The 12,602-nt window shown below is 37.8% G+C and overlaps 1 protein-coding gene across 1 annotated transcript in view; it reads left to right on the top strand.

Annotated features, from left to right (window-relative positions):
- Positions 1-535: 535 nt before the first annotated feature.
- LOC106872916 (protein PF3D7_1417600) overlaps positions 536-12,602 on the top strand; it is a 56,056-nt gene continuing 43,989 nt past the window's right edge. Inside the window, exons 1-5 of the mRNA XM_052976282.1 lie at positions 536-803; positions 5,618-5,708; positions 7,555-7,666; positions 10,357-10,496; positions 12,079-12,127. Of these exons, the coding sequence (XP_052832242.1) occupies positions 5,668-5,708; positions 7,555-7,666; positions 10,357-10,496; positions 12,079-12,127 (342 nt within the window). The 5' untranslated portion in view covers positions 536-803; positions 5,618-5,667. The remainder of the gene's footprint in view (positions 804-5,617; positions 5,709-7,554; positions 7,667-10,356; positions 10,497-12,078; positions 12,128-12,602) is intronic.

Here is a 12,602-nt window from a genome sequence, read left to right as displayed (position 1 = left end):
CTTATAACAGTTCTTTCACTTGTTTAATGAAATACTTTAAGTTTTTTTTCTTAAAAAAAAAAGATAATTTCTTCATATTCCTTTAAAAATTTTCAGATTATAGTTGACCATTGAAGGCGGAAAAAGATTTCATCCATTTAGAGCAGCAGACGACAAAGAACGTCGTCTGCTGCGATAAAACGCTGGCTTCGCACAGGGAACACTTTCTTTTTCTGTCTCTCTTTGTCTCTCTCTGTCTCCCTATACACATATACATGCGTGTATTTATATATATATATATATATATATATATATATATATTTGTGTGTGTATGTTCATCAAGCACGTGTGCACATACATTAGCAAATTATTTCGCAAATACATGTATGTGCTCTCTCTCTCTCTCACACACACATACTCTCTCTCTCCCTTTCTTTTCCTCTCTCTCCCTCTCTTTTCCTCTCTCTCCCTCTCTCTCGCTTCCTCTCTTTTCCTCTCCCCCTCTCTGCCATACACTTATATGCATTCATTCTTCTCACTGATGAATTAATATAAACACTGAAATCCTTACTGGAAGAAAAAAGACCAAGAAATAATCTGATAGATCGACATCTCAAGTATATAAAGCGTAGACATATAAAGATACTTTTTATATATAGATACTTTATAGATATATCTTACAGTCATTGTTATACAAACTGCACACACACACGCATACACACACAATATCAGACAAATTGAACTGCTAAGATAAAATGTGAAACCGCGAATCAAACATCCAGTTTTTTGACCCCGTGAACTCTACAAACTTTTAAAACGTCAAAGTAAGTTATATGTTCTCTCCCTCTCCCCCACTATCCATCTATCTGTCTGTCTGTCTGTCTGTCTACCTAATGATCTATCTATCTATCTATCTATCTATCTATCTATCTATCTATCTATCTATCGATCGATCGTATCCTATCTTGTCTGTGCTGTGTGTGTGCGTGTGCGTGTGTGTGTGTTGCAACGTGGTAAACGTTCGAAACATAAACTAAGGCTCTTAGTGTGAATGTTGAAAACTGGGAGCAGATGACGGAAAAACGATTGGTTTGAAAAGACATACATACATTTATGCCAGCCCCTGTCAAGTTGTCTAACCCATGCCGACTCGGAAAACGGATGTTAAATGATGAGGAGGAGGGGGGGGGAATCCTGCATATGTTTTATATAAGAAGAAAATAACCATATTTACAGGAAGACAACAGTCATTGATGGACGAAATGTGATTAGTGAACAGTGTTTCATGATCTCTGCGTTTGTTTTGCCACATTATATTCATCAAGATATAATGTAAGTAAATCATTGCTATTCCCACATTGTTGCCCAAGTTGCTGTTCAAAACAGTTTAGGCATTAAGTTACATTTTGCAGGTTGCCAAACCATTCTTTATCACAGATTCATTGTGGATTCTCCAGTCATAAATGAAAATTAGGGTTCTGCAATTTCATGCTGAACAACCTGTACAGATGTTTATAGTGATTAAATATTTGTGCTGTGCATTAGCTTGCTCTCTCCATCAAATCAACATTGCCTGTATAGGTGCATAGTTTGCTGCACATCAGATGCCAAAGTGATCGTAGAGCAACATGAGATGTGTTTTGCTCACGATCACACTGCACCAACCTGGTCCAGGAATTGAAACTGCGATCTTGCAATTCTGAGTGCTGGACCCTAACCACTAACCTCAAATCCGTTGAAGAATTGCTGTACTGCTGAGGGTACCCCTATGTTTTCTGTTATTACTGATCTCAAAGAATACATGAATGAAAGTGGGAATTTTAGTCAATGGAAAGAAAGAAGTTCATTGTCAATTAAATCATCAGATTGTCTCCTCCCCAAAGCATTCTGAATTTCCAGTCATTGTACATAAAAAAAGCCAACCACAGTGATGGTGTTTGGAACCATTATTCATGAAGGATATGCAATAGCACGTAATTTCCAAGAAGCAGGGTTTAACATCAAAACAATTGAGTATTTAAACATCCTTGATCATGTTCCAATGCCATGGATAACTAAATGTTCTGGCATACCTACACAAGTGTGACCCACCCTGACTTTGTTTCCTCACAACTTCCAGGAAAATAGATATTTTTTTAAAATGAATAATGGTTTCTAATATAGGTACAAGACCTGAAATTTGGTTGAGGGCATTAGTTGATTACATCAATTCCAGTACTTGATTGGTACTTTATTTTATCACCCCTTGTAGGATAAAAGGCAAAGTTGATCTTGGTGAAATTTGAACTCAGAATATTTGTTGGAAGAAATACTGTTAGGCAGTCTGGCTAATGTTCCAACAATACTGCCAGCTCACCACCTTACATTATAATAACAACTCTTTCTAATTTTGGCACAAGGCCAGCAATTTTGAGGGGAGGGGGATTACACAGACCCCAGTATTTGACTGATAGTTATTTTACTGACACCTCCCCACCAAAAAAAAAAAAAAATGAAAGGCAAAGTTGTAAAAATAATTATCACCATTAAACATTACTACTATTACTAACAGCGATCAGTTCTTGTTCCATCTTACCGAATACCAGTCAGATGGGCCAAAACCATTTTGACCATTACCAGAGAAACCTTGTCTCAAATTAAGAGGTGAGGCAGTGCATGTGGCCTTTGAAGGGGAAATTGATGTGCCTAAAGAAGCTTGATTCTCAGCCATGTGGTCTTCAGTTAAGTCCCACTCTGTGATAACTTGGGCAAGTGTCTTCTACAATAACTCTGGGCTGACCAAAGCCTTATGCCTGGATTTGGTAGATGGAAGCTGAAAGAAACCTGTCATGTGTGTGTATGTCATTATTCAGTTTATTTCAAGATTTTTTGCCAATAGAGAAAGAACTGGTTTCTAACCTAGATCCAAGGCTCCTTCATTGGAATTTCAACATCAACAACAGGGTATTTTTGTTTGTTTGTATGTATGTATGTATGTATGTATGAGCAGATTTGTATGTTTTATATATGTATTCTCATGCATATAGTTGCATATCTAGACATGCTCATATATATTTAAATGACAAACTTCTGGAAAGTTTTACAAATTTTTACAGTTCCAGTGATGGATTGGATCTGTAGTCTTCGAATCAGCTTTCTCCTTTCTGGTTTTGAGAAGCCTACTTTCTCAAGATTGGTATTTAGGCAGTGTGTTACATATCCAAGGGGCCCCAATGATTACAGGCAATAAACCTGAACTTGTAATCTGGATGGAGTAACTGCCGATTCCTCAATAGTTCAGCATAGGTCTTCTCTTTTTCACTGATCTTCAGCTTTATGTTAACATCCGCTGGGCAGATAATTTCTGCAACTGTGCACAGTTTCTCTTCTTTATCCCAAATCATTCTATCAGGTCTGTTGTGCTTACATTTTATTGGGGTCTTCACTGGGATATTTCACCAGTTTCCTTTTTATTATGAGTGACTATGGCTTCTACCATATTGTGGGTTCTTATTTCCTTGGGATAGAGTGCATCTTATATACCATCAAATACATTAATTCCAACTATGTCATGGTTACAATTAAACAATAGTTTTGGCTTGCTTGGACTTTGGTTACAGTTATTTTAGCCTGTTTAGTATTTAGATTTCACAAGTTTGACTTGGTATGATACAGGTCATAATTTAAACTCTTTAGCTCCAAGCTCGTTTAATAATTTAACTAGTGTACCATAAATATTCTATATATATTCTTTGATAGTGTACAAGTATATAAGCAAACTAACTTTTATGTCATGCAAGCCAGTCAAGATGGACACTTATGTTACTTAAACAATTACTATGACTGGACACATTTTTGAGGATAATTAAAGGAAAAAATCATTATTACTTTAACCATCTCATGGTCACTAAACTATTACATTGTATAATATGTATGGAAATGTGATCTTAGATTCCATCTACATGTAGTGAGTTACTTTAATCCTTTGGAACTCAGATTACTCTATCAAAAGTAATGTTTATTTATTGAAATTGTTTTGAATTAATCCTGCATTAGTTTGTAGTGTGAAGATTTTGATGATACGATTGTATATATTTAGAATGATATTGTAGGGTATTTGTAAGAGGTCAGGTCAGGCAGATTTGAACATAAAATATTTGGGCCGGATATGGCTGGTTTAAATGGGTTAAGGCAAAAATCAGGGTGACAGAGCTCTTTCCACTTCAGAGAAAGATTGTAAGAGCTACAAAATATGGAAGTTAAGCTCATGTGAGCAACCTTTGTTACTAAGAGGCACACTTGGTTCTACATGCCCCTGTTCATTTCTTCTCTTCTGAAATCTCTAGCTGGTGACTGGAATGGGAGGCTGTCCTCTCAACCAATATGCTGCCATGGGTGCCATTGAATGATGGACTCTGGTGATGATGTTATTCCACGCTTCCCAATCCAAGGTGCTGTCCTTAGCATTCTTGAGGTCAAGGTGCCGCAAATTCAGGTCTTCCTAAATTTGTTTTGTCCATGTCTTCCTTGGTGTGCTGTACTGGATTTTCCAGTGCATGGGACGTTGCTGTCACAAAAGTTGGTGTGGTAATCTTCTGGTGTTCATTCTGCAGTTGTGTCCAAACCACTGTAGCCTATACTGCCAGACTTGGTCTTCAATGGTCAACTGCTGCTGGCATTGATCTTGGATGTTGTTGTTTGAGATTCAGTCATGTAAAGAGACACAAAGGATCTGACAAAGGCACTACATTTGGAACACCTTGAGCTTGTTCAGGTCCTCATTTGAGGATGATCCGGGTCTCAACACTGTAGAGGGTGACAGGCAGAACCAGTATGTGGAAAAGATGGATCTTGGTCTTTAGGGAGATGTTGGACTTCTTCCAGACACACCATTAAAGGGATGCAAACACAGAAGTTACAGGACTAATTTAGCAGTTGATTTCTGTTGTTCATTTAATTATCAGTAGTGATCAATGCTAGATATGCCTATGAGCCAATGAGGGAGCCCCTATGTGCTCTCTTGACCTGCTAGAAACATCAGTCAAATCTCCTTCAAATCTCACCTTGCCATCTTAGAACAGGTCATAATGGAGAATGGGGCCTATGTTCTCTGTACAAAAGTAAAATATGAATATTTTATGGAATTAATGATAAACCTATTGGGTTATTCCTGAAAACTTTATCCCAAAAGCCTGTGTTGTGTCTGTATCATCTACTATTCGTTGAAAAGTGAAGAAAATTGGAATACAACGATTACTTCATTCACTTTATATATATACTTTATGAGCTGGTCACACTAAGAATGCTTTTGACTAGCTGACCTTTGGCTAAACAACAACAACAACATATATTTAGGAATGCTACCAGAAACAATAGGCTGTGGTCATTATTGTTTAACTTCTAAGTCAGTCCTGAATGAGTAGACTTATGATCAAAGACATTCCGCCCATGGCCATCCTGTCTTTTTGTATGTATATTCTCCAACGTTTTCTTATTTTTATGATGTTAAGAAATAATTTGAGGGACATTTGACTGCTATTTCTAACAGATGGACTATGTAAATGCACCTTTATATAGCTCATTAGGCCAATGCATTTGTTCAGAGATATGTTTATTGTTTCTTTTTAACATTATAAAATAATTTTTTTTCTTTTTTCAGCGTATCTGGAAGACATTCAGGAAACTTGCCTTTATACTTAAATAAACACAATGCTTCTAAATCATATTAAGTCAAAAGATTTATTTTCCAAGTAAGTTCCAGAGATAACATTTTTCCAAGAGTTATTTATATGCATACACAAGTAAATGTGTGTTTATGAGTGCATATAAAAATGCATGTGTGTTATTCGGTGCACCTGTTTATTATTATTGTTATTGAGTTTATTCATCATCATCATCATCATCATCATCGTTTAACGTCCGCTTTCCATGCTAGCATGGGTTGGACGATTTGACTGAGGACTGGTGAAACCAGATGGCTACACCAGGCTCCAATCTGATTTGGCAGAGTTTCTACAGCTGGATGCCCTTCCTAACGCCAACCACTCAGAGAGTGTAGTGGGTGCTTTTACGTGTCACCCGCACGAAGGCCAGTCAGGCGATACTGGCAATGGCCACGCTCAAAATGGTGCAATTTATGTGCCACCCGCACAAGAGCCAGTCCAGGGGCACTGGCAACGATCTCGCTCGAAAATCCTACGGTGGCCCCGCACAAGAGCCAGTCCAGGGGCACTGGCAACGATCTTGCTCGAAAAATTTCATGTGTCACCCGCACAAGAGCCAACACAAGATTATTATTATTATTATTATTATTATTATTATTATTATTATTATTATTACTATTTTTATTATATATATATAAATCATCACCACTATTATTTAACGTCTGTCTTCCATGTTAGCATAGGCTGGATGTTAGGAGCTAGCAAGCCAGAGAACTGCACCAGGCTCCAATTGTCTGCTTTGGCTTGGTTTCTACAGCTGGATGCGCTTCCTAATGCCGACCATTTTACAGAGTATAGTAGGTGCTTTTAATGTGACACCACCACAAGAGCACTTTTTACATGATGCCACTACAGGTGCTTTTTATGTGGTGCCACCACAAGTGTTCTTTACATGGCATCAACATGGGTGTTTTTTTTATGTGGCACCAGCACAGGTGTTTTTACATGGCACCAGTATGGGTACTTTTATGTGGCACCAACATGGATGGTTTTTACAGGTGCTTTTACATGGCACCAGCATGTGTGCTTTAACATGGTGCCAATATAAGTGCTTTATATGTGGTCCCAACACAGATGCTTTTTATGCAGCACCAGCACAAATACTCTTTACATGGATCCAGCATGGAAGCTTTTTAGGGGAACCAGCACAGGTGTTTTTTACATGGCACCAGCATGCATGTAGAAATATACATGTACAGATAGAGAGGGGGTAGGAGAGAGAACAAGAGGGTGAGAGACATTATAATTTATCAAGTGCACATGATTGACATAAACACTTTCCCTGCTCCTCATACACAGAAACTGAAATATGCTCACACATATACTGAGAGAGAGAGGTGAGAAGGGAGGGAGAGAACAAGAGAAATATTAAAATGTCTGTCAAATCATCGATGCCAAATAGGTGCCAAAATGTCTCTAGCCACAGTCTCATGCTGATTCAAATATTGTTAATAAAATTGGGTTGACTGTGCTTCTTTGCAAGATTGTCACAAGATTGGGAAGCATCAACAGTAGTGTCTCTTAACTTAATAAGTACCAGCTCTCCCTCAGCCCCCAGATATTCATGAAACTTTTGTCCTCCCCACCCTTTTTTATTTACTGATAGATTGATAGAATAGAGTTACATAATTCTTCTTTCTTCACGATGGTGATTTATAAGTTGAAAAAGTTTAAAATTGTCTTAATTTTATTGAAAATAAATTCAGTCATTTGCATCCCTCAATGGATGGTGAAAAGGGCTGCTCTTATCCCCTATGCGGTCAGTTTGGGCTGTGTCTAGCATGGCCACAGCCCAATGACTGAAGCAAGTAAAATATAAGAACCATTTTTATAGAATATTCCAAAATATTAAAACTTTTCATTTCTTTTGCAGTTATTCAGATGAGAAAGGAGAATCGGGGTTTAGCAGTCAGAATTCCCTATTACAAAACTCTGAAAATGACAATTATTCTCAGGACTTCCTTTCTGAACAATATCCAAGTCAGGTAGCTGTCAGCATCATTGTTCTTTGCACTGTCATCATTGTCATCATTGTCATCATTGTCGCTGCCGTCGTCATCACCAGTGTTATCATCAGTATTGTTAATGTTGTTGTCATTATCATCATCATCACCATGATCATCATTGTTGTGTTCACCAGTGTTATCATCATCATTATTGTCATCATCATCGTCATTGTTATTAACATCCTTGTCACATTATGATCACAAATGTTATCATCATCATCAGTGTTGTCATTGTAATCACTGTCATAATCATTATCATTGTCACTATTTTTAATTATCTGTTTTGGGGGTTTATTGCCTGTTATCATCTTTTCTCCATGCTAGCATTAGTTGAATGTGTCTGTAATATAATACAATTCCATGTCTATATAGTCTGGTACCTGAGCAAATTGGCTATTTGTGATTCTTTCTTATGGTACTATAATGAATCCAATATTTGGATGCATTTTGAGTTTAATATCATCAATATTTAAAGTATATTTCTCTCTTTAATAAAGAGGTGAGCTAGCAGAATCATTACCACAGTAGAGAAAATGCTCTTTACTTCCTTAATTCAAATGCTGCCAAGGCCAACTTTGTCTCTCATCCTTTTGGGGCTGATAAAATCAGTACCAGTCAAGTACTAGGGTTGATGTAATTGACTTTTGCCTCTCCCCTTAAAATATCTGGCCTTATGTCAAAATTAGAAAGAATATTCCTCACTCTCCGGCAGCATGTTGTGTCCTTGAGCAAGACATTTTATTTCATGCCTCATTACTCTTGTCCACTCAGCTGGAAAGAATGAGTTGCACCTGTAATTCAAAGGGCCAGCCTTGTGACATTTTGTGTCATGTTGAGTCACATTCAGAACTGCATTAAGGGCATGTTTGGTTGTGGAGTGCCCAAGCACTTTCACATTAATTTCATGAGCTGGCTGTTCTGTTGATTGGATCAACTGGAATCCTCAACATCATAACTGACAGAGTGGTCAGTTGTTCTTTTTAATGCACACACACACATATAACAGTGAATAAAATATAGTCATCATCATCACCATCATCATCATCACTGTCATCATTTTGCAACTGCATTTTGCATAGATTGATGGATTTGCTACAGTCAGAGTCAGCATACAATCAAGGGGTACCACCCACCTAGGTTGGTGAGGGGCTTCATTCTGCACATGTTTAATTTCTGGCTTAGCTTCTATGGCTGGATGACCTTCTTAACACCAACCCATTTATAGAATGTACTGGAAGCATTTCTTTTTTTCTTTGGCATCCACACTAGACAGGTAATTTAAAGGACCTCAACACAACTTAAAGGACCTCACAACCTCTGCTCATTCACCAGTCTCCTTCCAGAATGAGAAGCATGAGTGTTAGCGGCATCAATGATGATGATGAGAGGGATATGGAATTGGGAGAAGAGTGATAAGACTGCTTGGTAGTCTAAGATAGGTAGGTGTATTCAGCCCTTCAGCATTTAAACTGGTCAGATCAGGCCCAAATATTCTACTTGTTTTATGTTAAAACTAGCCAGATCAGGCCTCTCACGACTACCTTACAGTGATGCTCTAAAAATCTAAAAATAAGCAATCACATCATCAAAATCTTGAAGCTACAAGATAATACATGATTAATTTGAAACAATATGAATTAATAAGAATTACATTTGGCAGAGTAATCTGAATGCTAAAGGGTTAATTCAATATAACTGAGTTGGCAGGGAGATGACAGGAGCCTATGTGGGTCAGGGGGCAGAGAGCCAGGAGGTTCAGCAGAAAAGGAAAAGAACATACTGGCAGACTGAGTGATATGGAATGATGACGGGGGGGGGGGGGTGAAGGTAGGGTGAGCTGGGAACATGTGATCCAATGTAGCCATCTACACATATGTTACATGACAGGGTTAGAAGTGGGGTAGGGGTGGGGCTCAAGCGATGAGGATAGTGGTATGGCTGATGGAAAGGAAGCAGAGAAACAAAAACTTGTCCTCATTTGTCTTCTCAGTCACGGCTGAGCGGGAACTAAACTACATCAAACACAATCGTTCATTGTAACTTAACACACCATTAGAAGTTATGAATGATAGTTTTTCTCTCTTTTATATACAGGTTGGCCCAAAAGTCACAAAGGTGTTAATGATTCATTTATGCTCTGTTTTAAATTTACAATACCTTAGCACCATATACAGTGTGTGTGTGTATGCGTGCGTATGCATGCATATGCGTATATATGTGTGTATATATATATATGTAGGAAATATATACTAATATCGAATGATGAGAATGAGTGCTCAACACTGCATTGGTGAATAAATTTTCTTTATTTGTGGTTTAACAAGGCTATCATTGGTTTCATGCCTAGTGAAGTCTCAGCAATTATAAAGCCTGCCATATAGGACATTAGTACTCATCTCCATCTTGGAGAAGATGATGAATACCAATGTCCCATGTGACAGGTTTGATAATTGCAGAGATTTCTCTCAGTATGAAACCAACAGTAGCCTCATTAAGCCACAAATAAAGTATGTAGGAAATTCATGTCGACAGGGTTGAAAAAAGTCATATCTTGCAGATTAAGTTAAAGAATGTAAGTAAAACAAACTTATTAAAATTTCAGACCACTTTTTGCCTTTCAAGCCACACTGTATATTTTAAAAAATTCTTTTTTTATTTCCCTGTTTTAGAGTATGAGGATGTACCAGAAATATATGTGTGAGCCTCCTTTGTACAAAGCTTCTAGTCAAATAGAACTATCAAATAAAACAATCCCTGTTTGTAATCCATTGGAACACAACAGAATGAAACCAAAGAATCAAGATGATCGGTATTTGTAAAGTTTCTTAAACCTTCTTCCCTTTCCTAAAACCATTAAAAAAAAAAAAAAAAACCTTCGCTTATCAATTTGTAATTAATGAGTTTTCTAGAATTTGTTTTTCTTCTTTAAGTGAATGCTTGATTGTTCTATATCATAAAGCAGTAACAACAATGGTTTTCCTTTCTTTTTAAATATATCCATGCAGACATGATCGTGTTGTTAAGAAGCTCCCTTTGCAACCACATGGCTTTAAGGTCAGTCCCAGTATGTTGCACCTTGGTGGTGATAGTGGTTAAGCGTCAGGTTGGTCCTGATTGAAGCAATTTCTGTCCACTGAATTTCACTCACAAGACTTTGGATGATCTGAAGCTGTAGCAAAAGAAAATGATTTGCCCCTAAAACACTCATCAGGACTTTTTGTACCAAACTCTGGTTCTAGAATTTCTTAGACCTTAGGAAAAAGAAGGGATGCCATTCCATGGAAACTTCATTTAATTTTCATAAAGGTGCACACACATTTCATCTTCCACCACCGGGTTGGAAAAAAGCAGATCAATGCAAACTACCGCACATCTCTCTTTCAAACTGGATATCAACTGCTGAGGTATCCATTTTGCACACTTTTCAACACCCAATGTCTTCCACCATTTTCTCTAATGCATTGTGACCACAATCCAGTTGTGCACCAAGTTCACATATTGTATATCATCTGTATGCACGAATCACCTTTTTTCACTTCTTGGTGATTTGTGATGATTCATTCAAAGTTGATGATTTCCCACCGAGTAGTTTACCTTCAGTACTAGTTTCCCCCTTTTTTAAACATTTTCATCACTTTGTGCACATTGTACTTGTCAATGCCATCATCTTTTATAAACAACTTGTACAATCTTCTGTGAACAGCCTGCACTTTTCTTTTGTCAATGATGGCACAATGCTTCAGCTTGGAACCCAAAATTTATCTGCAATGTAGAAGAACTAGAAGAAGAGTCCTTGACATCATCATCATCGTCATCATCATCATTAGTACAGGTATGGCTGTGTGGTAAGAAGTTTGCTTTCCAACTGCATAGTTCCAGGTTCAGTTCCCCCATGTAGCATCTTGGGCAAGTATCTTCTACTATAGCCTTGGGCTGACCAAAGTCTTGTAAGTGGATTTGTTAGATGGAATCTGAAAGAAGCCTGGTGTGTGTGTGTGTGTGTGTGTGTGTGCGTACGTGCATGCGTGCGTGTCTTTGTGTATGTGTTTGTCCCCCGCCTCTGCTTGACTATTGGAGTTAATGTGTTTACTTCCCCATAACTTAGCAGTTCAGCAAAAGAGAGTGATACCATAAGTGCCAGGTTTTACAAAAAGTAATAAGTACTGGAGTCAATAGGTTCAACTAACATTCTCCAAGGTGGTTCTGCAGCATGACTGCAGTCTCATGACTAAAACAAGTAAAAGATAAAAAATAGTGCAGTGGGATTGAACACAGAATCATGTGAGTGCAAAACAAACTTCTTAACCACACACCCATGGCTGCACATATAACAAGAGTTCTCATCATTATTATTATTATTTATGTTTTTTATTTTACCATCTATTTTACAGCCCCCTCATTAATACCATTGTAAATATTATGAAGGAGTCTTCAAATGAGGTCAGTGACCTTGTATTTTATATTTTGAGTATGTGTAAGCACTGTGGCCTTTGTCATTGTTCTTGCTGTTGTTGTTGTTGTTGTTGTTGTTGTTGTTGTTGTCGTTGTTGTTGTTGTTGTCTTTATTATGAAATGAGCTTTTGAATTAAACTTTCAAGTTATTATTTATTGCATTGCACACAGACAATTCTCATACATTCCATGTCGAATTGCTCCCATGCATGCAGGTCAAATAGTCTTTCATTACATTTTGGCTATTCATTACCACCACCACTACCATTGCTATCAGCAGCAGCAGCAGCAACAGCAACAGCAACATTCATCATTATCATCATCATCATAATGCTACCACCATCAATATCAACAACGAGAGCACCAAAACCACTTCCATCTCTGTCACCACCACTGCAGCCACTGCCACTACTACTGTCTCTGCTGCTGCCACTGCCGCCGCCACCACCACCACCACCACCAC

Source organism: Octopus bimaculoides, chromosome 24 (genome assembly GCF_001194135.2).
Source record: "Octopus bimaculoides isolate UCB-OBI-ISO-001 chromosome 24, ASM119413v2, whole genome shotgun sequence".
Taxonomy (NCBI): domain Eukaryota; kingdom Metazoa; phylum Mollusca; class Cephalopoda; order Octopoda; family Octopodidae; genus Octopus; species Octopus bimaculoides.
The sequence above is the reverse complement of the archived record's forward strand: the minus strand, read 5'-3'. Positions and strand labels throughout refer to the sequence as shown.